The sequence below is a fragment of the Heliangelus exortis genome, chromosome 9 (assembly GCF_036169615.1).
Source record: "Heliangelus exortis chromosome 9, bHelExo1.hap1, whole genome shotgun sequence".
NCBI lineage: Eukaryota > Metazoa > Chordata > Aves > Apodiformes > Trochilidae > Heliangelus > Heliangelus exortis.
In genome coordinates, this window is record NC_092430.1 from 17,519,627 (window position 1) to 17,546,877 (window position 27,251).

The 27,251-nt window shown below is 60.8% G+C and overlaps 2 protein-coding genes and 2 non-coding genes across 13 annotated transcripts; all 4 read left to right on the plus strand.

The window, feature by feature from the left end:
* The first annotated feature begins 341 nt into the window (after nt 1-341).
* PSMD2 (proteasome 26S subunit ubiquitin receptor, non-ATPase 2) lies at nt 342-7,406 on the plus strand. The gene is made up of 21 exons (XM_071752504.1): nt 342-519; nt 1,248-1,304; nt 1,596-1,760; nt 1,993-2,114; nt 2,444-2,668; nt 2,772-2,930; nt 3,210-3,354; nt 3,554-3,614; nt 3,897-4,043; nt 4,217-4,323; nt 4,665-4,792; nt 4,885-4,972; nt 5,163-5,325; nt 5,417-5,518; nt 5,610-5,755; nt 5,973-6,056; nt 6,187-6,355; nt 6,456-6,550; nt 6,713-6,839; nt 6,921-7,039; nt 7,123-7,406. Exons 1-21 carry the CDS (start codon nt 385-387, stop codon nt 7,303-7,305), a joined length of 2,727 nt encoding a protein of 908 aa, XP_071608605.1. The 5' UTR covers nt 342-384; the 3' UTR covers nt 7,306-7,406.
* Nucleotides 7,407-8,200: 794 nt separating this feature from the next.
* EIF4G1 (eukaryotic translation initiation factor 4 gamma 1) lies at nt 8,201-26,692 on the plus strand. 10 transcript variants are annotated; one of them, XM_071752513.1, is made up of 34 exons: nt 8,201-8,323; nt 9,367-9,427; nt 10,638-10,746; nt 10,847-10,933; nt 11,220-11,252; nt 12,500-12,673; nt 13,053-13,152; nt 14,819-14,931; nt 15,947-16,039; nt 16,118-16,184; nt 16,554-17,432; nt 18,514-18,602; nt 18,802-18,988; nt 19,353-19,486; nt 19,732-19,869; nt 20,065-20,238; nt 20,319-20,516; nt 20,789-20,935; nt 21,029-21,265; nt 21,345-21,449; nt 21,848-22,001; nt 22,109-22,206; nt 22,286-22,388; nt 22,479-22,581; nt 23,213-23,475; nt 23,563-23,678; nt 23,847-24,019; nt 24,177-24,302; nt 24,389-24,470; nt 24,698-24,796; nt 24,919-25,053; nt 25,143-25,224; nt 25,301-25,441; nt 25,554-26,692. In XM_071752513.1, the coding sequence occupies exons 3-34, from the start codon at nt 10,672-10,674 to the stop codon at nt 25,733-25,735; spliced, it is 4,887 nt and encodes a 1,628-aa protein (XP_071608614.1). In that variant the 5' UTR covers nt 8,201-8,323; nt 9,367-9,427; nt 10,638-10,671; the 3' UTR covers nt 25,736-26,692. The 10 variants fall into 10 exon arrangements, with proteins under 10 accessions (XP_071608614.1, XP_071608619.1, XP_071608620.1 ...); XM_071752518.1 differs by having other exon boundaries at nt 19,750-19,869; XM_071752515.1 differs by having other exon boundaries at nt 8,305-8,323; nt 9,371-9,427.
* Nucleotides 18,648-18,723, plus strand: LOC139800189 (small nucleolar RNA SNORD66). Its single transcript, XR_011727630.1, has one exon. It is a non-coding gene; the product is annotated as a small nucleolar RNA SNORD66 (small nucleolar RNA).
* Nucleotides 19,916-19,990, plus strand: LOC139800190 (small nucleolar RNA SNORD66). Its single transcript, XR_011727631.1, has one exon. It is a non-coding gene; the product is annotated as a small nucleolar RNA SNORD66 (small nucleolar RNA).
* Nucleotides 26,693-27,251: the final 559 nt, after the last annotated feature.

Consider the following 27,251-nt stretch of genomic DNA (forward strand, 5'->3'; position numbering starts at 1 on the left):
CACACCCGCTAAGTGGGGGTTACCAGAGAGCATGGGGTGGGGGAGAAGGTGCCCCCCGGGGTGCCGGGGGGGGTGGGGCAGTGACACCTGCCCGGGCGGGGGGAACGGAGCAGCACACGTGTGCGGGAAGGGGGTGCGTGTGCACAGGGGTGCACACGGCTGTCAGTGACGTGCCGGGACCCGCCGAGCTCCAAACAATGGCGCCTCACCGGCCCTGCCCGGCCCGCTTGGCACCGGTGCCCCGTGAACGGGGTCTGAGCTGAAGGTCCCGCCCCCGGCTACCGGTATCCCCGCACACAGCCCCGCCCCTCCCCCCGCCTCCGGCGCGCAACGGTGACGTCCCGCGGCGCGCGTGCGCAGAGGGGCGGTCGCAGAGGGGCGGCCATGGACGCGGGCGGCGGCGGCGGGCAGAGCCGGGTACAGGGCGGCCCCGGGTCGGGCGGCGACGAGAAGCCCCCACAGCTCTGGGGCCGGGACCGGCGGGACCCGCCCGCGGGTCCCGAGAAGGAACAGGAGCTGGTGAGCTGCGCGCCGCGGGACTCAGCTGAGTCACAGCCCGCCCGGCCTCGCGTCATCGACGGGGTGTGACGTCATCCCGCGTCACGGGGGTGGCCGGGACCCTCCGGGGTTCCCTCCGGCGGAGGCGCGGGACGTCAGCGGCGCGAGGGACCTCCTTCCGGAGGGGAGCCGTGACGTCACCGAGGCGAGGGGCTCCCTCCCGAAAAGGGCCGTGACGTCTTGGGAGTTTTCGCGTGACACAGCTGAAGGCTCCCCATCCTGGGGGGGGGGGGAAAGTTTGCGGTGGGACGGGGAGTCTCCTGGGTGTGATGTCACTGGAATGGGGTGAGGGGAGCCGTGATGTAATCGGAGTGTGTGTATGACCGTGGAGGGGTTTCCCCCTCCCTCCCCACGGCAGTGGCCTTGGCGCTTGGGGTCCCCCGGGACTGTGGGGCAGCTGCCTCTGAGTAGGGGAGCTGCTGTCACCAGGGGTGCCCCCCGGGGGGCTGTGCCCTGCTCCTCACTCTGGGGTGTTTCTTGCCTCCTTAGAAAGGGTGGTCTCATTGGGGGATGACCCTGGCAACAGGAGTATTGAAACCCGCGGCTATGCTGGGGCGGGATAGTGCCCTGGGTTGGGGGGTGTCACTAAGTCCTGGTCCATGTGGTGCTTGGGGAGCCCCCCCTCCGTCATGCTGGGGGTGCCTGTGCTGAGCACCCCTAACTCTGCTTCCCCCTGTGCCTTTCGGCAGTCGGAGGAGGACAAGCAGCTGCAGGATGAGCTGGAGATGCTGGTGGAGCGCCTGGGGGTAAGTCTGTGCCTGGGGTAAGGAGCTGTGGAGCTGGGAGCCCTGGTCAGGACTTGAGTCAGTCTGGCCCTCACTTATGGTTGTTCCCTGTGCAGTGGCGTTGTGGGTGTTTCACTGTGAGTGGGACTTCTACATGTCTGCTGTGGCCTGTCCCCCAGCCTTGTTGTCTGTCTGGTGCCCAAGGGTTCTCTGCCTCCTCTGCTCAGCCACGGCTATGTTTGGGGAGGCCTGGTGGGGTGGTGGCACAGAAACCCAGCCCCCTACTCCCTGACAGGCAGCTTCCCTCTGCAGGAGAAAGATACATCCCTCTACCGCCCAGCCCTGGAGGAGCTGCGGAGGCAGATCCGCTCTTCCACAACCTCCATGACCTCTGTTCCCAAACCCCTCAAGTTCCTGAGGCCTCATTACGGCAAGCTGAAGGAGATCTATGAGAACATGGCTCCAGGAGAGAACAAGGTAAGGGCTCCTGTACCCACCACCCCACATGGTTGGGGGGGTGGTGCTGGGGCAGGTGATCGCAGAGCCCTATGGGCTCTGGTCTAACATCAGTCTCTGTATTGTATCTTGCTCTGGTGGATTACAACTTGCCAGGGCTCTGCCTTTTCCGCTGGGATAACTTGGAGGTACTGGGAAGCTGTTGTTTCCCTGTGCCTGCCGTGTGTCTGAGCCCCGGGCACTCTTTCCCCAGCGCTTTGCAGCAGACATAATTTCTGTTTTGGCCATGACCATGAGTGGGGAGCGCGAGTGTCTAAAGTATCGTCTGCTGGGCTCCCAGGAGGAGCTGGCATCTTGGGGACATGAATACGTCAGGTAAGCCTGGGTAGGAGCAGGGTTTGGGGAAGGACAAGGGCTCATGGGTGTTTCTTTGACCCTGGCTTGTCTAAGAGATGTCCTGACTTGCTGGGCCTTTGTTCAGCTGTCCCTGTCATGCCTGCATACATGCCACCTCATGTGGCATCTTGCTCCTGTGACCTCTGTAATCTTTCCTTTTGAACTTATTCCTCCTGGGCTTGTTCCCGATATTCTCATGTGGGAATGTGAGGCCCCCATAAGCCATACACAGCCTTGGCAATTGGCAGCAGCTGCTGCTCTCCTTGGGGCTGCATAAAGCTGATGGTGCTGTTATTTTGTCCTCACAGGCATCTAGCAGGGGAGGTGGCTAAGGAGTGGCAGGAGATTGATGAGGCTGACAAGGCTCAGAGGGACACGCTTCTCACCCTCGTCAAGGAGATTGTCCCCTACAACATGGCCCACAACGCAGAGCATGAGGCCTGTGACCTGCTCATGGAGATCGAGCAGATGGACATGCTGGAAGAGTACATTGATGACAATGCCTACTCCAAAGTGTGCCTCTACTTGACCAGGTGAGGGACATCAATAGGCTGAGGAGATGGAAGGGGCCTGGTCCCCATTGGACCAAGGCTGTCTGATGTGGTCATCACCTTCATGTCTGTCTCCTCCTCAAAGCTGTGTAAGCTACGTCCCAGAGCCTGAGAACTCGGCTCTCCTGCGCTGTGCCCTTGGCATCTTCCGCAAGTTCAGCCGCTACCCTGAAGCCCTGCGCCTGGCTCTGATGCTCAATGACATGGAGCTGGTGGAGGACATCTTCACTTCTTGCAAAGATGTGTAAGTGCAAACCCTCTGGAGCCATCGTGGTGGGGTGTGACTCCCATCCAGGCAGAGCTGGGGTGGGTCTTGCCGCTATCAGAAGTGTCAGGGGTTTGGACTGAAACTTGTCCCTGAAATCAAGGTTGACAAGAGTGAGTCATTTCTAGGATGCTCTTGAGTGTCTTTAGAGCAGAGCAGGCTGGGCTACATGTCTGTGCCATTTCATTTGGTGAGCATGTGGTTGTGCTGGGGCTGGGTGTGCTCTGAGCACTTAAGAAATCTCTCCCCTCTCCATAGAGTTGTCCAGAAGCAGATGGCCTTTATGCTGGGTCGCCATGGGGTCTTCCTGGAGCTGAATGAGGATGTGGAGGAGTACGAGGACCTGACCGAGATCATGTCCAATGTCCAGCTCAATGGCAACTTTCTGGCTCTGGCCAGAGAGGTGAGTGTCCCACATGGGAAGAGCCTTATGCTGCCTCCAGCTGTGGCTGCTTTGGTGCTGGGTTCCATGGCAAGATCTGGAAGGAGATCCCTCATCCCTTCAAGCTTGGCCAGGCTCCTTCTGGAGAGATTGCCCCTGTCAGGTAGATGCCCTGGAGTGTGCTGGCTGAGATTAACCCTCTTCTTTCTTCTCTTTGCAGCTGGACATCTTGGAGCCCAAAGTGCCAGATGATATTTACAAAACCCACCTGGAAAATAACCGTAAGGGCTTATCTTGTGGTGACCTTTGTCATTCCTCCTGTGGAGAGCTCCTGTGCTCCTCTGGGTGGGTGCAGTGAGCTGTGTAACCTGGAGTGGGCAGATGGCCCACCCAATGTGTCTCGCCTGGTGTGTAGCAGACCCAGCTGCCTGCTAGGGATTTGGGCTCCTCCTTCCTGTAGTTGGTGGACCAGATCCTTGTTCCCCATGGTGTGGGACAGCCGTGTGGAAGAGGGCTGGCAAGGCTTCTTTGGCTGCCTAGCTCACCCTGACATTGTTCCCCAGGGTTTGGAGGGAGCGGTTCCCAAGTGGATTCAGCACGGATGAACTTGGCCTCCTCCTTTGTTAACGGCTTTGTGAACGCGGCGTTTGGACGGGACAAGCTGCTGACGGATGATGGCAATAAATGGTTGTACAAGAACAAGGACCATGGTGAGGGAGCTGGGCAGGGGCTGGAGATGTACCCAGGCTTGGGGGTCACTACCCTGTCTCTTCTGGTGGGGGCTGCAGGGCGCTGGCCTGCTCCGTGTTCCTGGCCACCACCTGCCTCTGGCAGGGCACATTGATTCAGGGCTGAGGTGGGCTCTTCTCCCCTGGAACTGCAGGGATGCTGAGTGCAGCCGCTTCTCTGGGAATGATCCTGCTGTGGGATGTGGATGGGGGGCTCACGCAGATCGACAAGTACCTGTACTCCTCGGAGGATTACATCAAGGTCAGTGGCGTGAATCCTTGCAGGGGCTCTGTTGCTCAGGGAAGGTTGACCTTGCTGTGGTTTGTTGCATGGCTTGGCTCCTGCCTGGACAGGGGTCGGATGCCTTTGTTCTGGGTTACTGAGTGGCTTGCCGCCAGGTGGGGGGTCTCTTGGGGCCTGCCTAAGGCACCTTTGGGGACCCCTTGTCACAGAGCTATGTGGTGTGGGCTGCTCAGATGGCTCCAGAGTGGCATTGATCACTTGGGACCAGGTTCCCCCAGGGAGTGGATGACATTAGCCACTGGCTTGCAGCAAGTTCTGTACACTGGAGGCTGTTCCATGGCTGTGCCTTTGTCTTGCAGTCAGGAGCCCTTCTGGCTTGTGGCATTGTCAACTCTGGGGTGAGGAATGAGTGTGACCCTGCCCTGGCCCTTCTGTCTGACTATGTCCTCCACAACAGCAACACCATGAGGATTGGAGCCATTTTTGGGTAAGGGCCTGGGCCCAGCCTCCCCAGGCTGTGCATGGTGGTGGGGCTCCCCCCTTGTCCTCTCCTCTCACTCTGCCCTGGCCTCTCTGCAGCCTGGGGCTGGCGTATGCAGGCTCCAATCGTGAGGACGTCCTGACTTTGCTGCTACCTGTGATGGGAGAGTCCAAGTCTAGCATGGAGGTAGGGAACAGGGCAGGGTTCACTTGGGGTTCCTGGGGATACAGGAGCTGTCCTGCTGCTGATTTGGGCTCCAGGTGCAGGGCTATTGTCTCTACCAGTGCTGTGCCGTGCCAGAGGAACATGGCTCTGTGGTCCAGCTTGCTCTGCACCGTCCCCCTGTGCAGCTTGTCTCCTCCTCTTCCTTCACCAGGTGGCTGGTGTGACCGCCCTGGCCTGCGGGATGATATCAGTGGGCTCCTGCAATGGAGATGTCACCTCAACCATCCTCCAGACCATCATGGAGAAATCAGAGACAGAGCTGAAGGACACCTATGCCCGGTGGCTGCCACTCGGCTTGGGCTTGAACCACTTGGGTAGGAGTTTTACCCCCAGCCACTCATGGGGTGGAGGACAGTGTGGGAGTGTCCCTCTGCTGTGCTCTAACCACTGTGTCTTCCCTGGCAGGGAAGGGAGAGGCCATTGAGGCCATCTTGGCAGCGCTGGAGGTGGTGTCGGAACCATTCCGCAGCTTTGCCAACACGCTGGTGGACATCTGTGCCTATGCAGGTGAGTTGGGCTGATAAGGCAGGAGAGGCAGGAGTGGCAGGAGCAAGTGCTGGGCCCTCCTGCTGATTCTGGCCTTCTGTTCTATCACCAGGCTCAGGTAACGTCCTGAAGGTGCAACAGCTTCTGCACATCTGCAGTGAGCACTTTGACTCCAAGGAGAAAGAGGAGGACAAGGACAAAAAGGACAAGAAAGAGAAGGAGAAGAAAGAGAGCTCGGCTGACATGGGGGCTCACCAGGTGGGGAAATGTGGGCTGGGACCTGTGTCCCAGGTGCAGAAGCTGGCTTTCAGGTGGTCCCTAAGGCCCTTGGAGGATCAGAGCTGGAGGAAAACAGCCCCCAGCATCATCCCTGGTCTTCCTGTCCCCTGGGCTCAGGGTGGGTGCAGGAGCTGTGAGAACTTGGGTTTTAGGATGGATGCTTCCTGCCTGGAGCTCAGTGCCCATGTTCCCATAGGGCGTAGCAGTTCTAGGGATCGCACTCATTGCCATGGGTGAGGAGATCGGCGCTGAGATGGCCCTGCGCACCTTTGGCCACCTGGTGAGTGACATTGGAGGGGACAGTAGAGAGCTGGGATGGGACCCAGGAATAGAGACTGGGTCTTGCATCACATCTCTGTAGACCTCACTGCCCTGAAGCTGGGTCTAACACGCATTTCCCCTCCATGCAGTTGCGATACGGGGAGCCCACTCTTCGTCGTGCTGTGCCCCTGGCCCTTGCACTGATCTCAGTCTCCAACCCTCGACTCAACATCCTTGACACCCTCAGCAAGTTCTCCCACGATGCTGACCCTGAGGTTTCCTACAACTCCATCTTTGCCATGGGCATGGTGGGCAGCGGTAAGCCTGGGGGACAGCCCAGATTGGGGCTCAAGAAGGGAAGAAGGTGGAAGACCTAAGCCATGTACCCCGTTCCCTGCCTGCACCTCATTTTCCTCAGGTACCAACAATGCCCGTCTGGCAGCCATGCTGCGGCAGCTCGCCCAGTACCATGCCAAGGACCCCAACAACCTCTTCATGGTGCGGTTGGCCCAGGTGAGGATCCTGTGCTTACCACTTGTGGTGGGGAAGGGGCAAGTTGCGGTCCCTGCCCTGGGTGTGGGAGGGCAGCAGTGTCCTGGGGGTGTCACCCTTCTGCTGGGCAGGGTCCCATGTGTTACCTCACCACACTTTCACATACTTTGTCTCCCACACCAGGGCCTGACTCACCTGGGCAAAGGGACGCTCACCCTGTGCCCCTACCACAGTGATCGCCAGCTCATGAGCCAGGTGGCTGTGGCCGGGCTCCTGACTGTCCTTGTGTCCTTCCTGGATGTGCGCAACAGTGAGTACTGTGGTGTCAGTCCCCCTCTGCGCCCTGGAGGGTGGGCACTGCTCAGACCCCTCACTTTCTTCTCCCCTGCAGTTATCCTAGGCAAGTCCCACTACGTTCTCTATGGGCTCGTTGCTGCCATGCAGCCTCGCATGCTGGTCGCCTTCAATGAGGAGCTGCGACCTCTGCCTGTGTCTGTTCGGGTGGGACAGGTGAGGGGCAGGCACAGCTGGGGAGATGGGGTGCTCTCCTGTCCCTGTGTGTCCCTAGCTCTCACCTTGCTCCTCTCTTGCAGGCTGTGGATGTGGTAGGCCAGGCAGGCAAACCCAAAACAATCACTGGCTTCCAGACTCACACAACACCGGTGCTGCTGGCACACGGAGAGCGGGCAGAGTTGGCCACTGAGGAGCATGTGCCTGTGACGCCCATCCTGGAGGGATTTGTTATCCTACGCAAGAACCCTAACTATGACGTTTAAGCCTAGGGGGAGCCTGGGTAGGGGATTTGAGTGGTGGGGAAAAAAAATTAGTTTGTTTTTTGTTACTGAGGGTCAAGCAAATAAATTGTGCGGAGACTCTGGTGCTGCTGTAGCGTGGGTTGGGCTCTAATTCCCATGAGGGGGCCTGGTGGCCCCAGGGCCAGGCACAGACCCCGATGAGCAGGGAGTGAACGCAAAGCTGTGACGCTGTGGGATGTCACGGGTGCTCCTGCTGCGCCTCACCCTGGGAGGGGTCTCACGTGGCATCTCTTCCTGCTCGGCTGACCGCCCCCTGTGGTGCGCTGGGCTCCGCTGGCCCCCGGTGCTGCTTTTGAGGGTTAAAATCCATCGCGGGGTGGGGTGGAGGCTACAGGGAAGGATTTTTAGGAGAAGGAGAGCCCTGTCCCGCTTCTAAGCCGCTTCGGTGCCCTGCCCCAGCCGGGAGGCCACTCCTGAGTGGGTGCGGAGGGCTGAGTGTCAGGGGAGGGGGATGGCTGCAGTGTGGGAGGTCGAGGGCGAAAGCTGTGTCCCCCGTGGGTGCGAGGCGCTGGGGGGGGGGGGTGGGGTGGCGGGGGAGGTGTTGGTGCCCGTGGGAGTGAGTCCTGCCTGGATCCTGGGAGGGCGCAGGGCGGGGCGGTGCCGCTGGTCCCGCTGCGGGGCGCGCCACGTGCTACGGCACGGAGTGGGCGGAGCCTGCGGGAGCAGTGGGCGGGGACACCCGGGAGGCGTGGGGCGATAGGGGGCGTTCCTCGCCCCGTCCCTCCGCCGGGGCTTGCGGAGACTCCTCCCGCCCCGCCCCGCCACGTGACAGAGGTGTCCGGGGCGCGGCGCCGGCGTCACGTGCCCGCGGGGCGGTTCCCGGGGAGGCTTCAGGCGCAGCGTCCCGCGCCCCGCCCCCGAGCGCCCCTCCCCCGCGGCGGCGCGCGGCACCGCCCCTGCGCGCGGCGCGGCTCCGGAAATGGTCGTGCTGCGCTGCGCTGCGGCTGCGTCGGGCCGCGCGCGCTGAAGGAGACTGAAGGTAACGGGCGGGGGCGGGGCGGGCGCGCGCCGCGGGGGGGCGGGTGGGTGGGGGTTGGGGAGGGGGGGGGGGGGGGGGGCGGGGGAGTTGGGGTACCGGTACCGGGCCGCGCGCCCTCTCCCCGGGCCTCGCGCTGCCGGGCCCCGCCGCGCCCCGCCGCGGCCGCCACTGCCGCCACCACGTGGGCGCCGCCCCGCCGCCGGCGGCCCGCCGCCCTGCCCCCGTCCCACTCCGTTCCCCGCCGCTCCCGGCCTGGCCGCCGGTGGTGGTCCCGCGCGGCGCCGCTCCGCGCCCACGTGCCTGCCGGTGCGCCCCGCCGCCGCGCACGTGCTCCCGCCGCCGAACCTGCCTAGGCCCGCCGTCGCTACCGCCGCCGCACGTGGTGCGTGCCCCCTATCCCCGCCACGCCGGTACCGGTGGTGCCGCGGGCCATGGCGGCGGCCGGCAGTGACACGTGTCCTTGGCAGAGGCCGTAGCCGCCGCGGGGGGGAGCGGGGCCGCCGGATGCCGCACCGGGCCCCGCGCCGCGCCCCGCCGCTGCGACCCCCCGGCCACCACTCTCCCCTTTTCCCTCTGTTCCTGATGCCAAGATGGTGCCGCTGCCTTGGGCCTGCCCGGCCGTCCCGACACGGAGCCGGCAGCGGCAGCCTGCCTGGCCGCCGCCTCGGCCCTGGGGGCGAGGCCGAGCTCGGGCCTTGTGGGGCCGGCAGTTCCCGGCCCGTTGCCGCGGCCTGGCCTTCTCTTTCCTCTGGGTGCCCGGTGTCTCGGCCTTTGCTGTTGCGGAGCCCTTTCTCCTGCGGAGCCCTTCCTCCCACCCCTTGGCTCCAGCTCGGACGGGGCCTGGTTGTCCCGGGCTCTCGGCCCCCGGCTTTGGGCCCAGTGCAGGCCGCAGGCCCGGCCTGTCCCGCTGCGGGGGAGGCAGGGGTTCGCCTTCCCCCACCCCCCCGGGAGGTGATCTGGCCTGTCCCGGGCCGGTGGGGAGGGGGTGGCGAGTCCGGGTGGGCTCTCCCCGGCTGACGTCTCTCTCCCTTCCTCTCTTCAAGTCAGTCGGATGAACGGTCTCTGCAGGCCCGCTCAGCCGGCCCAGGTTTTTCCCGCGGGGGGGTGAGTATCCCGCTCGCTCCTGGTTGTGCCGGCGATGGGAGGCCGGGGATGTCCCCGGGTGTCCCCGTCCCTTGTATGACACTCCCATTCCCCTCTTTTTGCGGTGATGGGTGCTAAGGCCCAGCTAAGATGGCCCAGGCCACCATGTCCTAGGGCCGGACCCTTCGTTTCTTGGTGAGTGGGGGGCTGGGGGATGCAGCCAGCTCCTGTCACCTCCCAGAACCCTGGCAGAACCCATTTCCAGCAGGGTTCTGGTTGAGGGGACCCCTGTGAAGGGGTAGCACCTTCTAATGCTAAGGTTCAGTCCCGGAGGGGCAGTGGGGGTGGTCAGGGCACCCCGGTGAATTATCTGGCAGTGTCCCACACTGGCTGTGCTGACGCAGCTGAGCATCAGGTTACCGGAGGCACCGCGGCTGCTCCCCGGGGTGCCCCAGCCGGCAGCGGGTTGACCGGGTGCTATGGGGTGCAGGGGATCCCCCTGGCAGGGTTGTGGGGTCGGCAGCACTGCTTCTCCTTCCAGCCCCAGCGGCCTTTGCACTGGGGCGGGGAGAGCGGCACTGCCCCAGCTGCCAACTCCTTCCCGGGACAGTCGGGAGGGTGCCTGGGCTGTCTGGCTGCTGGTGGCAGAGGAGGGAGTGTGGGGTCCCCTGGGTAGGGCAGCAGTGGCAGTGACAGCATGTGGGGGTTTGTAGGGGCTGATCCCTGCCCTCCCTGGTAGGCGTTTGTGGTGTGTGCTGGGGACCCGGCGCCACCGTCAGGAACAGGTTTGGCTAGCCGAGAGAAGCCTTAGTAGGTCAGCCGGGGTGGAGCTGGGCATGGCTGACGCCAGGGTGCCGCCGGCCCACCCAGCCCCCTGGAGCTGGTGATGGCCTGGGTGCTGGCAGCGGTCACAGGCACCTTTTGGGGTTCCCAGCTGGTCTCTGGGGGGGTCACCTTGGGGAGGGTTTGTCAGTCCTGCCAGGGGCCATGGCTGGGTTTGGGGCATGACGAGCACTTTGCTCCACAGAACCTGCCCAAGGTTACCACCCTCTCCCTGTGCCCCAGTGGGTGTCCATGCCCTGGTGAGACACTGCCAATGGGACGTAGCCTGTGTCTGGCTTTACTCCGAGGGACTGCAGATACCCTATTTTTGGGGCTGATGTGGATCGAGGGACAGATGCCTGGGGTGCTGCCCACCTATAGCTTACGCTCACTATCCGTGTCCCTGCAGATAGCGAGGGGATCCTTATGCACAACCCCATGAAATGAACAAAGCTCCACAGCCCACAGGAGGAGCCCCGACAACCCCGCACCCTGCCCCTTCTCCCGGACTGCCGCAGGTAACCAGCCTCTTGGGGTTGTGGGGGGACACCCAGCTTTGCCTCCCCGCTTCGTGCCAGGGGCAGTGGTGCCATCTCCTTCCCTCCCTGCCTCCTCCAGCCGACATTCCCACCCGGTCAGACGGCACCTGTGGTTTTTAACCCGGCACCGACCTCACAAATGAATACGCCTTCTCAGCCGCGCCAGGTAAGGGCTTTGCCCTGGATTGGAGGGGGTGATGTAGTGGGGAAAAATCAAGCAGCTTTCTGCCTTCTGGCCAAGTAGCCCCCACTGCCATCATGCTTGGGGGTGCTTGGAGTCTCGTGGTGACCCCCAGGACTGGTGTGCGCCTGCTAACTGGACCACGACTGCCGCCTGGCACCTCTTGGCCCTGGGGTTGGGGGGCAGACACCTCTGGCCAGGGATGCCCACCAAGTGACTGCTCTTCTCTCCTTCCTCCCATGCCCCAAACCTCCCTCTCCTCCTCTCTCAGTTTCCAGCAGGGCCTCGGGCTATTCACCAGCAGGTACTAACCCACCTCCACTACCCTGCATGACGAACACCCTGACCTGACACTGCACAGAAACACCTACCCTGGGCACAGAGGGGCTGGGGAGCATGTGGAGACCCCAGAACCAGGGAACATGTTCATCTGGGGAAAGTGGGAGACATCTGCTTGACTTTGAGGGGGGTTTCCCTGCAGTGTCTTCCCAGTTTCCTCCTCGCATGAAGCCTGCAGCATGTGGCTGTGCCTGTGCTAACCCCAGCCCAGACTGCTGCTTCTGCCTGTATCCTTCTTCCTCCTCTTCCCCCACCCTCCCTTTTTGTGGGAGGTCCCCAAGGGCATGTGGTGCCACACAAGGTTCTGGATTTCTATAAGCCCTCTTGTGTGAAGGAGCTGCTGGAGGCAGATCTGGTGATGTCCTTGGTGTGCCAGGGCCCCCTGTAAGGGGCAGGGAAGGGTTCCAGTAGAGGACCCCAGTAGATCTGGGATGTGGGCACCAGGCTTCCCAGCCTCCTGTCCCCTCTGACAGCCATCCTGTGTCCAAGCCTTGTCCCAGTTCGGGTAACTCCTGTCTCTCTCTTTCCCCTTTTCCCTCTGTATGCGTGCACTTGCTAACAGGGAGGATTCAGGTCTCTTCAGGTAATGCTTTCTCCTTACCCCGGGGTGTGTGTGCAGACCCTTCCTCGCCCACACACTTTTGGCTTTGGGATGCTGCTCCCGCCTGGCAATGCCGGATTGGGATGATCGGCACGGGCCGGGGAAGGGGAATGAGTTGTGCGCACCCTGGCCGTGTGACACGGCGAGGTTTGGCACGGTGGGACTACAGCTCCCAGCATTCCGTGCGAGTGCCGGGAACCGGTGCGGAGCACGCCGGGACCTGCCGAGCTGCGTGCGGCCACGGCCGGCTCCGGGCGCTGGAGCGTCTGGACCCCCTCGGGCTGGGAGGGGGCCGCGGCGGGCATGAGCTGGGTCGGGTGGACCCAGACTGCCCCGCAGGTGCGTGGGGGCAGGATGGTGCTGGGATGGGGGTCAGCTCCGGGAAGGGAGGCGGGGTCTGCACCCCGGGACGGGGGGGATTTCCCCTCTCCCCATCCCTCCTGGAGCTGCGTCCCTCTCCCCAAGACCATGATTAATTTTTTGGGTGATGAACGCTGCCAGGCTGCTTCTCCCAGGGTGGGGCAGGAGGTGGTGGGGTTCCATACCAGTGTGTTGGTGCTGGGCAGGGGTGCCAGCACTCTGCCTGACACCGTACCTTGTCTCTCCCCAAGCATTTCTACCAGAACAGGGCGCAGCCTCCCGCCAGCGCCTCCCGTGTGCAGAGTAACACAACGGCTCGGCCCGGCCCCCCTGCCCATGTGTATCCGGCTGCTTCCCAGGTGATGATGATACCCTCCCAGATATCCTACACACCTTCCCAAGGAGCCTATTACATTCCCGGACAGGTGAGGGCTGTGCCCCGGGCTCTCTGGGAGGGGACTTGGGGATGGGGAGGGGAAAGGGGTGATGATGTTACCCAGGCTGGGAGTCCAGCTCTGCTTGTGAGGGAGGGAAAGGCAGAAGGGTTCCCCCAGGCTCTCCAAGCACCCAGCACCCCCTGATTTTAGTAGGATGTTGCTCAACTCTGAAGAGGGATGACTGGCAGTGCTGGTCCCCCTCCCCAGCAGCACCCAAAGGCCTTTGGTGCCATTTTACCTGTGTCCTGCTCCCTGTTCTGGTGCCCTGATGATTCATTGTCAGATTTGGGGGTATGTCAGTGGTTTTGTGGAAAGTTCATGTCCTTTGAGAAAGATAACCAACCTTTCTTCTTCTTTCCCATTTCAGGGCCGCTCCACATACGTTGTCCCGACCCAGCAGTACCCGGTCCAGCCTGGTGCCCCTAGTTTTTACCCTGGAGCCAGCCCCACAGAGTTTGGGACTTACGGTACAGATGTGGGGGATTTTCTCTGCTTGCCAGTGCTCTTGTAGCCCAAATACTTCCCTCTTTTTAGACTCTCCATGCAGGCCCCTGTACTTGGGAGCTGAGCTCAGGCTTTGCTGCCTTTGCCAGCTCACTAGGGCTAATTCTGTGACTTCACTACAGGGGGCAGGGGGTAGGGGGTGTTACCTTTCTCCCAGCAGCACTGAGGTCCCACCAGTCCATCCACCCCCACCCTTTTCCAAATCGGGGCCGTTTAATATTTAACTTTCCTGGCGGAGAACTGGGGCAGACTTTATCCCCTGGTCCCCCTCACTCACTGTCCAGCTGTGAGCAGTTTTGTGCGTGCTGACCTCCCAGCTCCCGGCACCCCAAGGAGCTGAGCTGGGGGTGCCAGGGCCACTCTGTGCCTGCCCTCTCCCGGCACTGGGGAGCAGTGGTGTGAGCAGCCCCCCCTGCTTCCCCCGGCTTGCATGTGGCCACCCAGGCTGTGACTATATTTAGGCTTGGTCGGTCCCAGGAGGCCCGGCAGACACAGAAATGTGAGCCGAGGCCTCCGGCCTGGGCCCGGCACAGCAGCAAAGCACAACTGGGGCGGAGATGGGCTTCTCCTGAGCCAGGTATGTGCCTGTCCTCCCTCCTTCTTGTCTCTTGGCCCAGTTGGCCCCTCAGAGGACAGAGGTGGCTCCTGGCAGTGGCTGGCTCCCATGCTTGGGCTGGGGCATGGGTGCTGCTTTGTCCTCAGCATTGGGACACCCCCTGAGCGTTTCTTTGGAGGTCTCAGGATTGCCCCCTGCTTCTGCTTTAGGGCTGCCACTGTTCCCAGGGGAGCTGGTAGCAGTGTGCTCCTTGCCCACAAGACTGGGTGGGTGGCCTGGTGTGGTGTGCCTCATATGCCTTGGTCCCCAGGGCTGGGCAGCTTGAGGTCTCCCTCCTTCCTGCTGTGCCTGGCCCATCCTGGGGTGCAGGGACAGTCTGTGTCCCCCCTGGGCAGAGGAGGGGTCCTTGGCTCCTGGATGTTGCAGTCACCAGGAAGGTGCTGAAGTTGGAGGGGGCTGTGTCCCCCCAACACCCACATCCTTGTGGCACTGCTTGGGGGCTGATGCTTGCTGATGCCCTGGGAGGAGTGGCATGTCTCTTGGGGGCTGTGCCAGCCCTGGATGGGATCCAGCTGTGCCTCCAGCCCCCAGCACGGCTCCCTCCTCTGTACTCAGCTCGACAGGGAGCCTGAGCCCCTCGCTCTGGGTGTGAATGGAGGGTGCAGATGGGGCTGCCTGGTGCCGCCCTTGGGCTGGTGCCGGCCCTGGGGAGATAAGGGCTCACGGCAGGAAGGTGGCTGTCCGCCGAGCCAGGACGGTCGCAGCCGGCATGGCCGAAGGTCCCCATGCCGAGTGTCCCAGTGTGGAGCCAGTGGGCATGGCGGGCGCCCGCAGGGCCTGGCTGGGCGTGGGGGTGGCGCAGGGACGCTCTGCTTCACAAGGAAGGAATTCGGTCGGGCCTGTTGAGCGGGTTGGGACAATCTGGGCCGGATGCAATGGGGGTTCGCTGCGTAGTGACACAGGTTCCCCAGGCTCTTGGCAGACCCCTGTGTTCAGGGGACCAGGGGGTCCTCAGGACAGACTCGGAGGATCTGTGTTGGCTGGTTCCTCTGACGCTCTGCCCTCTTCTCCAGCGGGTGCTTATTACCCAGCGCAGGGGGTGCAGCAGTTCCCGGCGGGGGTCCCCACCGCCCAAGTCATTGTGAGCCAGCAGCCGCCGATCCCCCCGAAACGAGAGCGGAAGACGGTAAGGAGCCATCCCTCTCTGGGCACAGGGTGTGTTTGCAGGCGAGAGGGGACGGTGCCAGCCCCAGGTGCCCATCCTGCATGGGGTGGGACAGGGTGCAGCATGCTGGGGAAGGGGGATGGCACAGGGCCGTGTCCCCTGGGCTGGGGGGCTCAGCAGGGGATTGGTGAGTGCTGTCGACCTTGGCTGTCCCGGCGGGCAGCATTGTGCTGAGTCATGGCTCCTGGGGCGGGGGACGAGGGGGGGGGGGGTGCCGCGGCTGCCAACTGCTGTCTGCTCCCGGAGATGCCGGCACTTGGAGGCCTCACACGGGGCCTATTTATAGTGGGGAGCTGGGTGGCTGCTGGCACAGCCCTGTACTGGGAGCGTGAGGTGCTGTTGGGCTGGGGAGGGGGGTTACTGGCATTTTATCAGTGGGAGAGGTCTTGGTGCCCCTCAGGTTCTGCTCTTGTAGCCCTGGAAGGAGGTTGTGTGGGGGTGGGGATATCAAGACCTATGGCTGTGCTGTGTCCACCAGGGTTCCAGAGCCCCATGTCTCCCCCAGCAGGGTTTCTTATGGCTCTTGCACACACAGTGGGCATGGGGCTTGATGTGATGTTTGCATGCTGAAGCTGGTCCCCTGTGTTGTCCCTGAGGCAATGAATGGGTGTCCCACGCTTGTGCCAGGGTGGTGGTGCTGCCTTGGGGTCCCCCAGCCCCTGAGGGCACAGTGCTGGCTCTGGCTGCTTGTCATGGCTTCCAGGGCTTACTCTGCCCTGTGCTGTTAATTCCCACTGAGCATGGGGACAGTCTGGTGTCTGTGGGGTGTTGTGCCCCATGAGGAGGTGTCATGTCATTTGCCAGTCCTCAAGCAGTGTGTGGACAGAGCAGGCACAGTGCTGAATGAACTGCTCGCTTCTCCCATTGGAGAAGGGGGTGTCCTGGGGGTACCAGGCCCAGGTGGAGGGGGTGGTTTGTGCACTGTGTTCCCCACCCTGCTGACAACTTCCCTCTCTCTGCCCTGACCCATGGACAGATCCGGATACGAGACCCCAACCAAGGCGGCAAAGACATCACTGAAGAAATCATGTCAGGAGCAAGGACCTCATCCACCCCCACCCCTCCACAGGTAAAGGGGAACCCCCTGACTGGGGGCAGTGGGATGTGCACAGTGACCCTGATTAATTCCCTCTTTGCCTTCCACCAGGCTGGAAGCAGTTTGGAGCCCCAGGCCAACGGAGAGACCCCCCATGTAGCAGTTATTGTCCGGCCAGGTAAGTGCCTGTGGCAGAGGTGGGTGCCAGGTGTGGGTGTGCCAGCCAGCTGCTGCCAGGCTTCTTGTTATTGGTGCTGCGGAAAGGCCTCGCTGTTCCTTGGTTCACCTGGGACTTGCGGGGTGAGATGTGTTCCCTGTGTACCAGGGACCAGTGTTGGGTCCAGGAGAGTTCTTGGAGGCTGTCTGCTCGTTTCAGCTGTCCTGTCCACTGGGCACTGAAGGACATCTCTTGTCCCCTTCACCATTTTGTGATGTAGGTTGGCACATCTGTCCTTACCCATCCTGCAGATGGGAGGGGTCTCCGGGGGGGGGATGCAGGGTGAACAGTGGATTGGAGAGCCTCCCGTTAACACCACCCACCTTACAGATGACCGCCCAAAGCCTGCGCTGGTGGTGAGCAAGCCTGTCTCCCTGGAGCCCAGCAAGTCAGCGTCCCCGTCACCTCCCCCTCCACTCATTCCTGAGGTGGAGCCTGTGGTGCTCTCACCTGTGACGCTGGTGCCAATGGAGCCCCCCGTGGACGCGGACACTAAAGCGGAGCTGGGCGAGGCGCCGCCCGACCCCAACAAGACGTTTAGCGCCATCACTACAGTGCCAGGGGCTGTGGACCTGCCCCTTGTGCCCGCACCCGATATGGACACAGTGGCCGTGGAGGAGGAGGAGGAGGTTGCCATTCCCCTCCCAGAGCCCACCCAACAGGCGCCTGTGTGCCCAGAGGTGCCACTGGTGCCCATTGTCCCCTCGATGCCAGCCGTGCCCCCAGTGCCGGCTGCACCGTCGCCGCCACCACCACCGGTCATACCACAGGCCCCTGAAGCACCCGCCAAACCCGCCTCCCCCAGCCCTCCACCACCCCGGGAAGAGCCCTGCCCTGAGCCCGCCGCTGAGGCCAACGGGGTCTTAGAAGAGGTGCCTGAGGCGGTCCCTGAGGTGCCTGTGTGCCAGCCGGTGCCGGTGCCTGCACCAGCACCCATGCCTGCCCTGGACTCCCCCATCGCCCAGCCCGAAGAGCTGCCCCTGCCCAATGGGGTGGAGGGTGCTGGCAAAGTGGAGCCGAGCGAGGAGCAGCCTGAGTCAGACATCAGCCCTATCTCAGAGCCCGAGGAGCCGGCCCAGCCTGGCACCCCTGCATCTCCTCCAGCAGAGGAAGAGGAGGAGGAGGAGAGCGAAGGCCCTGGTGAGGCCACAGAGCGGAGCTCAAGCCCAGCCCCTGCCCCTTCGCAGACCTCGGAGGCGACTGCGCAAGGTTGGGGATGCCAGGCTGGCGTGTGTGGTGCTCTGGGATGCACCTGGTTGGATGTTGGATGATGTGGAGGGCTTGCCCAGCTGCAGTGCTAGGTCTAGGGAGGGTATCAGAGAAGAGGGATGGGGTTAGGTGGCCCAGGACACTGAGGTATGGAGGAAGGAGTCTGGGGTGTGTGTCTGTATGCAGTCATGTGGGGTGGGTATAGAGAGGTGGGTGTGGGAAGTGCCCTAGGGGAGGGTGGGGTGGCGTGGCATGTTTTTTATGGGGAAATGTGTTTTATGTGATGCCTTGTGCCTGGGTTGTAGGGTGGGTGTATTGGGGTTGTGTCTGAGGGCTGTCCTCAGCCATCTGGGACGTGAGGAAGTGCAGCAGGTAGAGGGATGGCAGGGGAGATGCAGGGCTGTAGCTGTGGGGGCACCTTTTGTAGGGGTATACCCATAGGGGTACCCTGGGGTGCCGTGGTAAAAGAATGGGTCTTTTTTGTGTTTGTGAGTTAAAGCACCCTGCGCAGGAGTGTGGGGTTACAGAGGGGTGTGGAGGGAGGTGGGAGGACGTGTTCATACAGAGAGGGACTATAGGAGCATGACCTGGGGGCAGATGTGCTTCTGGGGAGTACCTCCGTGTGGGTGGTGTGTAGGGTTGTGAGGGAGGTGAGCATGTACGAGGGTGTTCCTGTAAGGGCTGTCCTGCTGGGGGGGTGGGTGTCTGCAGGGATCCCTGGAGGAGAGTAGGAAGTGCTGTGCTTGGGAATAGGTGTGTATGGAGTGTTTTAGAGAGGCACACCTTTAGTATGAGGTGTGCCTGTTTGGGGTGTCTTCAGAGGTGCCTGCTGAGGCAGGGGGGTCCCATGGTGGGCTCTGTGTAGGATCTGCAGGGCTTCAGGTGTCCATGTGGGTACACAGTATGTCTGGGAAGGGGGGCTGTGCTGGGGTGGCAGGACCGTGTTCCATGGCTCCCCCACAGCCCCATCATGAAGTTAACTTTGTGTTACTGGGGCCTTGCTTGTGACCCCAGAGCTGCTGTCAGGGTAGGTGGGGGATGGAAGGCTTCCAGTCCTTCACCTCCCTACCTCTCCTCCCAGTCGCCATGTCAGTGCCAAAGAAGAAGCGAAGGATGAAGGAGCTGAACAAGAAGGAGGCAGTAGGCGATTTGCTGGATGCCTTTAAAGAGGTGAGTGTCCCAGAGGTGTTGAGGGGTCACCCCATGTCCTGTCTCCTCCTGTGATGAACTCTTTTGAGACATTGTGTCTGGGCCACTGATGCTTCATGATGGTAATGAGGATCTGACGGGGGTGGGTGCCTGGGTGCAGGGTGGAGGGGTCAGGGTCAGGCTTGTGGGGTGACCACTGTTCCTATTCTTCCTGATGCAGTCTCAGATCAGTGACAGTGCCTCGGAGACAGAGAACAAGCCTCCTGCATCTCCACCTGCCCGTGAAGCAGAGGACGTAGCCCCACCCCGTCCACAGGAGGAGTCAGAGGAGACGTGGGAGGAGAAGGAGGACAAGCTGGCCCCAGAGAAGGGCAAAGCTGCTGACCAGAAGTACCGCTACAAGGAAGGTGAGCTGTGCTCTGGGCCAGGCCTCCTGGGAGCCACCACCTCTGGACCCATTGCTGGAGAGCGTGGGAGCGGCATGGTCTAGCTGTCACAAAGCCTCAAGCTCTTCTCCCTACCTAAGCCTGGCATAGGGTAGGGGACAGGGATTCCAGTGCCAAGGTCCTGGCAGGAGGCAGGGAACTAATGGCATCAGGCTTTTGTGTCTAAGCAATCAGTGTTGTGCTCATGGCATACCAGGCTGGAGAAACTCTCTAGTTGTCTACATCACACTTCGCTGATCCCTGGGCAGGCCTGGACCTGCTACAGCTCATGGTGGAGGATACAAGACTGGCCACATCAGAGTCTCCCTCTTTGCCCCTACTGCAGAGCAATGGAAGCCACTGAACCCTGAGGAGAAAAAGCGATATGACCGGGAGTTTTTGCTGGGCTTCCAATTCATCTTTGCCAGCATGCAGAAACCAGAGGGACTGCCGCAGATCACGGATGTGGTGCTGGACAAGGTCGGTGCGGCCCTGGAAATTAGGGGAGCGTGAGTGGTGGGGGACTGGCTCCTCTTTGTGCCTTAGCAAGGCAGGGCAGGGACTTTCCTGCTGTGCTTGGGGTCCTGTTGTATCCTCTGCAACAAGCCTTGAGCCTGGGGGTGGTATGAAGGGGCACTTCTGGGGGCCTTTTTTCCAGTTCTTTGTCCCGGCGCTGAGGCTGGGGGATGGATCCATCCCGCTCCTCTGCCCCCGGGCATCCTCAGCCCTGTGTACCTTCGCAGGCCAACAAGACCCCACTGCGGGCGCTTGACCCTATCCGCTTCAGTGGCATGAACTGCAGCCCTGACTTCACCCCCTCCTTTGCCAACCTTGGCCGGCCAGTCATGGGCAACCGGGGACTGGTAAGTATCTCCTTGCTTCGCCCACGCTGTCTGTCCCCCTCTGCCTCTTCGTGATGATCAAGCTTTTGAGCCACTGTGTCTGGGCCACTGATGTCCATGATGGAGCTGAGGATCTGAGCAGGCAGATGGGGACACCTTGGGAGCCAGCCTTGCTGGTCCCAGAGCAACTTGCTGAGCTTCTTCTCCCCCTGTCAGCCCTCGGGATTGGGTCCACGTCGCTCCCAGCAGAGCCAGAGGAAGGAACCTCGCAAAATCATTGCCACTGTGTCCCTCAATGAGGACGTCAAGCTGAACAAGGCTGAGAAGGCCTGGAAACCCAGCAGCAAGCGTGCCTCTGAGGAGGAGGATCCTGAGAACATCAAGACGCAGGTGGGATCTGAGGCAGGTTGGGGGGTGGGAGGGCAGGGGGGGCATGTGCCTGGCTCTGGCTGACTCTGTTGTCCTTGCAGGAACTGCTCCGCCGCGTTCGCAGCATCCTCAACAAACTGACGCCCCAGATGTTCCAGCAACTGATGAAGCAGGTGATGGAGTTGTCCATCGACACGGAGGAGCGGCTCAAGGGTGTCATCGACCTCGTCTTCGAGAAGGCCATCTCGGAGCCAAACTTCTCTGTTGCCTATGCTAACATGTGCCGTTGCCTTATGGGGGTGAGCAGGAGCTAAGTGGTGCTTTAGTTAAGCTGGCAGATGTTTGTTTTGGGGGGCCTTGGCTGAGCTGAGCAGGATGCCCAGTATTTCCATGTGGGGTGGAGAAACTGGGAAACTTGGCTGGAGGGCCAAGTCCAGAGTCTTCACAGGTCACTGTGAGGGTGCTGGGTGGCTTTACCCTGGTTTGAGCAGTCCCTTTGCTGGGATGCTGGCCAGCTTTTGGGGGAGACATGACTCAAGCTCCTTGCCCCGGGTTGTACCTCTCCCTGCAGCTCAAAGTGCCCACAACAGACAAGCCCACGGTGACTGTGAACTTCCGCAAGCTGCTGCTCAACCGCTGCCAGAAGGAGTTTGAGAAGGACAAGGATGATGACGAGATCTTTGAAAAGCGGCAGAAGGAGATGGATGATGCCAGTGCTGTGAGTTGGGTTGGAGGTTGTGGCTGAGAGGTGGTGTGGGTGTCCTTGGTGTGGCTCTTGGCTCTGAGCTGCCCTGCTGTGCTGTCCCTGCAGCCTGAGGAGAAGGCACGCATGAAGGATGAGCTGGAGGAGGCACGGGATAAGGCCCGCCGGCGATCCCTGGGCAATATCAAGTTCATTGGAGAGCTCTTTAAACTGAAGATGTTGACAGAGGCCATAATGCATGACTGTGTGGTAAAGTTGCTCAAAAATCATGATGAGGAGTCTCTTGAGTGCCTTTGCCGCCTGCTTACCACCATTGGCAAGGACTTGGACTTTGAGAAAGCCAAGGTACCGCTTGCCCTATCCTGTTTTGCTTTGCTCTGCCCTTGCCTTTGGGAGGGATGTGATAATGACTCTGTCTCTATAGCCCAGGATGGACCAGTACTTCAACCAGATGGAGAAAATCATCAAAGAGAAGAAGACATCATCCCGAATCCGTTTCATGCTGCAGGATGTGATAGACCTCAGGCGGGTAAGGCATAGTGACTGCTATTGCCTGGGGACTATCCCTGGTTTGGTCCCATGGAACTGATGGCCTGTGTCCTCTGACTGCCAGCAGTCCTTCTGTCCCGCAGGAGGGGAGAGGTGGGTATGAAGGCTGTGGCCAGCCCCAGAGACGCCATGCTAGCCCCACCCCTTGGCTAGTATGGTTATAGTAGTGGGCACAAAGTAAGCGGCGGCTGTTTAATGCAGGGGGGCTCTGGGAGCTGAGCCTTTTTGTGCCAAAAGCTGCCACAGCACATGGGGAGCTGTTGTGGCTGAGGCAGGACAGATTGGCCTGAGGCTTTGGAAGGTGGGATGGCGGGGAAGGGGAAATGTCTCTGCCTCTGTCCTCCAGCCAGCTCAGTGCCTCTTCCCTTCCCTCTGCAGAGTAGCTGGGTGCCGCGACGAGGAGACCAGGGCCCCAAAACGATAGACCAGATCCACAAAGAAGCAGAGATGGAGGAGCATCGGGAGCACATCAAAGTGCAACAGCTCATGTCAAAGGACAAGAGGAGAGGACCCCCAGGGCCATCCTCCAGTGGTGAGTCCCTGGCCTTGGAGACAGCCAGGCTGCCAGGGGTGAGTTGCTCCTGCTGGGCACTGCTCAAGGCAGGACCCTGCTTTATGTCTGTCCCCCCTTGTGCCCAGGGCGTGGGAGCCTGGTTGCAGACGATGGGTGGAACACAGTGCCCATCAGCAAGGGCAACCGGCCCATTGACACCAGCCGGCTAACAAAGATCACCAAGGTGAGGCTGGGGGTGCAGTGTGGGCCCCAATCCTGCCTCAGTGTGTAGTTCAAAGCTGACTCTGTCTCTCTACCTGCAGCCTGGATCCATCGACTCCAACAACCAGCTCTTTGCACCGGGTGGGCGGCTGAGCTGGGGCAAAGGCAGCAGTGGAGGGTCTGGCGCAAAGCCTGCAGATTCAGGTGGGCAGCATTTGGGGCTGGATGAGGCAGGAATGGGGTTCCTGTGTCGGGGAGGATCTGAACTGAGATTCCCATTTTTTTCACACACAGCATCTGATTCAGGGCGACCAGCCACAAGCACCTTGAACCGCTTCTCAGCGCTCCAGCAGTCGACCCCTGCTGAGAGCCTGGAGTCACGCCGTGTGGTGCAGAGGTGAGGGGCCAGCCCTGCCTTGAGAGGAACCCCCCAAATCAGGCAGTGGTTGGGCAGTCCATAGGGAATCATATAAGGTGTCTGAGCTGGAATGATGCCCTGTGGTGGGATGGGGCACTGGGGCAGCTTGGAGTTTGTAGTGGGTCCTTGCAGCAAAGGTGGCTGACACCACCCTGTGCTTCCTCCCTTATGTTTGGTACTTCAGTGACCCCACCTGGGTTCTGGGTCTCATCTCTGGGGGTCTTGGGACCAGACAGACACTGATGGGCTGGAGGGAGTCTTGTAGAAGCTGGAACATGAGGTTCCCAAGGAGAATTGGAGTTGTTTTTTTTTCAGAAGAAGAAAAAAAACAAAGGGGGATCTCACCACAGTCTGCTGTTGGGGGCATATGGCTGGGATTGGGTCAGGCTCTGCTCAGCCATGCCAAGGGGCAGGGTGAAAAGCAAAATGTGTGAGTTGGAACAGGGGAGGGAGAGGGGGCAAAATGTTTTTCTCTGAGGGGAGGTCAAGTGCTAGAAGAGGCCCTGGAAAGGTCTGGGATTGGAGTGTGACAGGCTTGCCTCACCGAGCTCTGGGATCAGGAAGGATGGCAATGATCTCTTCACACAGTGTCCATCCTCCTCCCATGCAGGAGCAGCTCCAGCCGTGACAGGTCAGAGAAGGCTGGGGAGAGAGGGGACCGGGAGTCACGTTCAGAGAAGAGCAGCGACCGCCTGGAGCGTCCTGACCGGGGAGAGAGGGCAGAAAGAAACAGGTCTGCCCTCACCAAGAGAAGCTTCAGTAAAGAGACAGAGGACAGGAGCCGAGAACGGGAGAAGCAGGGTGGCCCCGAGGCTGTGCGCAAGGCTGCTAGCATGACGGAGGAACGGGACCGGGACCGGAGCAGAGAGCCCAGTGAGCTGGGGAGGAGCAGCGCCCTGGGGGTCTGGCTGTGGCTCTGCCTGGCCTAGGCAATGCCTGATCCTTGCTCTCTCCTCACAGTTAAGCAAGAGCCAGCACCTCCTGCAGCTTCCACTAAGCCCATGTTGTCAGAAGAAGAGCTGGAGAAGAAATCAAAGGCGATCATAGAGGAATACCTTCACATCAATGACATGAAGGTGAGAGGAGGGGTTGGCCAGGCATAGCACCTGTGTGCCTCCCCCCGTAACATGCCTTCTACTTCCCTGGGCAGCGGCACTGTTGGGCAGTGTGCTGGCTGTGCCTGGGTGAGGAAGGGGGGAGCTGGGGCTGGCTGCAGGGCAGCACTGACCCCGTTTTCCCTGCAGGAGGCCCTGCAGTGTGTGCAGGAGCTGGGCAGCCCCTCCTCGCTCTACATCTTTGTTCAGAATGGCATTGAGTCCACACTGGAGAGGAGCACCATCTCCCGCGAGCACATGGGTGTCCTGCTGTGCCAGCTGGTGAAGGCAGGCACGCTGTCCAAGGAGCAGTACTACAAAGGGTGAGGGGCTGGGGCAGCCTGGCCCCAAGCTGGTATTTTGCCCAGTGTTGAATTCAGTCCTGCCTTGTGCAGGGCTCACCACCAAACTCTACCAAGGTCCCTCCCAGCTAAGGGCATAGGGGTTGCTGGTTCCCAACGGCCCACTTCTGCCCTGCAGGCTGCGGGAGATCCTGGAGATTGCCGAAGACATGGAGATTGACATCCCACACATCTGGCTGTACCTGGCCGAGCTCATCACCCCTATCCTGCAGGAGGAAGGTATCCCCATGGAGGAGCTATTCAGGTGAGGGCTGTTCCCCTCTCCAGGGCTGCCATGGGTCTCCAGGGGGGCTCTTGGGGGCAGATAACCAGGTCCCTTATTCTGTGCAGGGAGATAACAAAGCCCCTGGTGCCCATTGGGAAGGCCCCCACTCTGCTGGTTGAGGTGCTGGGCTTGCTGTGCAAGGGCATGGTAAGTGCATGGGGCTCGTGGAGCTGCTGACTGCTGCCTTGGGGACTGGCAGCTTGAGAGGTCAGATTGTCATGTGGGGATGGGATCCCTCTGCCACCAGAGGGAATGGTAGGGGGGACATCCCTTCCCCTGTCTGGGTCGTGGGTGTGGTGTGGCCAAGCTGCAGTATCCCCGTCCCTGGAGATGGAGGCTGTGGGGTGCTGATGGCAACTCTGTGTGTCCTGCAGGGCCAGAAGACTGTTGGCAAGCTGTGGCGGGATGGGGGCCTCAGCTGGAAGGAATTCCTGCCTGAGGACCAGGATGTCAATAAATTTGTCACAGAGCAGGTGGGAACTCAGTGGCAGTGAGGAGCAGAGACTGGCTGTGCAGGGATCCTGGGGGTCCTGCTGCCAAGAGCATGGTGTTCCCCCTGCTGCCTTTAACAGCTCCTCTCTTCCCACTCCCCAAGAAATTGGAATATACAGTGGGGGACAGTTCAGACACGCCGAGCCGCAAGGAGCTGACGTCAGAGGAGCTGTGCAAGCAAATGGACAAACTGCTGAAGGAGAACCCAAACAACCAAAGAATACACGACTGGATAGAGGTGAGGGTGTGGGTGCAGCACCTGTGGGTCCAGGTGCTCCCTACCTGGTTCCTCCTCACCTCACAGCCCGTCTCCTCTCCCTTCTCCAGGCCAACCTGAGTGAGGAGCAGGTCTCATCCAACACATTTATCAGGGCCCTGATGACATCTGTGTGCCACTCGGCCATTGTCTGTGAGTACCAGGGTGAGGCTTGGGGGAGGTTGTCCCCCTGCCCACACTGCATTCCCTCATGCCTCATCTCCCACAGTTGAAAACCCCTACCGTGTGGACGCCCTGGTGATCCGCAACCAAGCCAAGCTGCTGCAGAAATACCTGCGGGATGAACAGAAGGAGCTCCAGGCACTCTACGCCTTGCAAGCCTTGGTGGTGAAGTTAGACCAACCTCCCAGTGAGTGTGGCAGGATGGGTGGGCTGAGGAGGGGGGTGGCAGGTGTGTCATCACCACAGCAAGGTGGCTGGTGGCTGGAGAATGGCAGGGGCTCCCCTTTGTATCTCCTCAGACCTGCTGCGGATGTTCTTTGATGCCCTCTACGACGAGGATGTCATCAAGGAGGAGGCTTTCTACAAGTGGGAGTCCAGCAAAGACCTGGCTGAGCAGCAGGGCAAAGGCGTGGCTCTCAAATCCGTGACGGCCTTTTTCACCTGGCTCCGGGACGCCGAGGACGAGTCGGACAACAACTGAGCAACTGTGAGGAGGAGGAGGAGGAGGAAGAGGAGGAAGTGGGGAGAGAGAGAGCAGGGCACCCTGAGGAGGAACTCTACCCCCTCCTACCCCTGGCCCCCCTGGACTTGCTGATGCTGGGGCAGAGGGACCAGTTGTGCCCCCCACAGCCCCCTTCTCTCTTTCCTCTCCCTCCTCCCCCTGCCCTGGTTGTGTTTGCAAGGCCTGTACTAATTTGTCACCGTTATAATAAGTGGATGCTGATGGAGGTGGCTGTTGTGGTGGGGCCCCTTGGGGGCCCTCTCCCCCCCTCCCAGTGCAGGCACCTTGGGTCTCTGGGAGTGGGGCAGAGCACCCTTGGACTCATGGGGAGGGGGGACAGGATGGGGAAAAATCTCTCCCCTCCTTTCCCCCCTCCTCTTCCTCCTCCCCACTTCTTGCTGAAATATAGAGAGATTATATATATATAAACTTATTAAATTTGGTTTGGGGACAGGAGCGTGATTTCTCCCCCTCCCCTGTCCTCTCTATTCCTCCATCACTGCCTGGCCCCCCCTCCCCCATGGTTTTTTATTTTAAATATAAATCATTCCCCCCCACCTCCTACTCGTGACACCTGGGGAGGGTGCTGGGGAGGGTAGTTGGGAGGAGGGGGGGGTGACCCCTTCTCTCTGGACCAGGCTGAGTCCCCTCCTCCCCCCCCACCCCAAAGCCCCCCATCCTCTCCCAAACGTTTAAGGCCACAATTGGGCAAGCAACGGGGCGGCCCTGCATCCGCGTCCCCTGTATTTATAGAGCGCTGGATGTGACGAGCCGCACGTGTAATTATTAAAACAAGGATTCAATTACTGGTCACGTGAATTTGTAAATAATTTTTTTTGCTTTTTTTTTTTTTTTTTTCGTTATGGAGTATTTAATTGAAGATTTAAAGGCATCTTTTCACCTTAAAACTGGAAATAAAAGAACATTGCTAAATAATGCCCCGTGTTCCGCTGTTGCCACCCCCCCATCCCATGTCCCTTGCCGCCTGGGCTGGTGGGGGAGTGCTGGCCTGGATCCCAGGTGGGGACCAGCTTCCCCCCAGCAACCAAGGCAGATGGTAGGTACCCCCACCCTGGGGCTGGGAGGGGGCAAGGGGGTCTCATGTGCCTGGAGCCAGGCCCCCTGGGACCCACCTTCCCAGCTCTGCCTGTCACAGGGTGCTCTGGCAGAACAGGCAGCCCTGCCTCCACCCTGGTGGTGGAGCAGAGCCTCAGTGTCCCCAAGTGTCCCTTTTCCTGTGGGCACAGAAGTAGCAGGACCTGTACGGTCTCTTCAAGATCTACCCTGGGGCCGGAGATGTGGGAGATGAACTGGGCTCTCAGCAACAACTTATTGTAGTGGAAGCTTTCTGGTCTTGCAGGTGGGGATGGGGTGAGGCTGTACTGTCCTAGAGGGTCTCTGCAGAGTTGTCCCTTCTGTGGAGGGAGCAGAGGGTGGGCTGATTTCCCCCCTCCCCAACTCAAGGATGGTCTTTTCTTGGTGGTGTTTGGCTGCC

Bases quoted from the DNA above. Each gene is read 5' to 3' on its own strand.
- PSMD2 (XM_071752504.1), top strand. From the start codon at position 385: ATGGACGCGGGCGGCGGCGGCGGGCAGAGCCGGGTACAGGGCGGCCCC. The intron at 5,756-5,972 runs GTGGGGAAATGT...ATGTTCCCATAG, and splicing joins CTGACATGGGGGCTCACCAG to GGCGTAGCAGTTCTAGGGAT. The intron at 6,551-6,712 runs GTGAGGATCCTG...CTCCCACACCAG, and splicing joins TCATGGTGCGGTTGGCCCAG to GGCCTGACTCACCTGGGCAA.
- EIF4G1 (XM_071752513.1), top strand. From the start codon at position 10,672: ATGAACAAAGCTCCACAGCCCACAGGAGGAGCCCCGACAACCCCGCAC. The intron at 11,253-12,499 runs GTACTAACCCAC...TCTCTCCCCAAG, and splicing joins CTCGGGCTATTCACCAGCAG to CATTTCTACCAGAACAGGGC. The intron at 18,989-19,352 runs GTGAGCTGTGCT...CCCCTACTGCAG, and splicing joins GAAGTACCGCTACAAGGAAG to AGCAATGGAAGCCACTGAAC.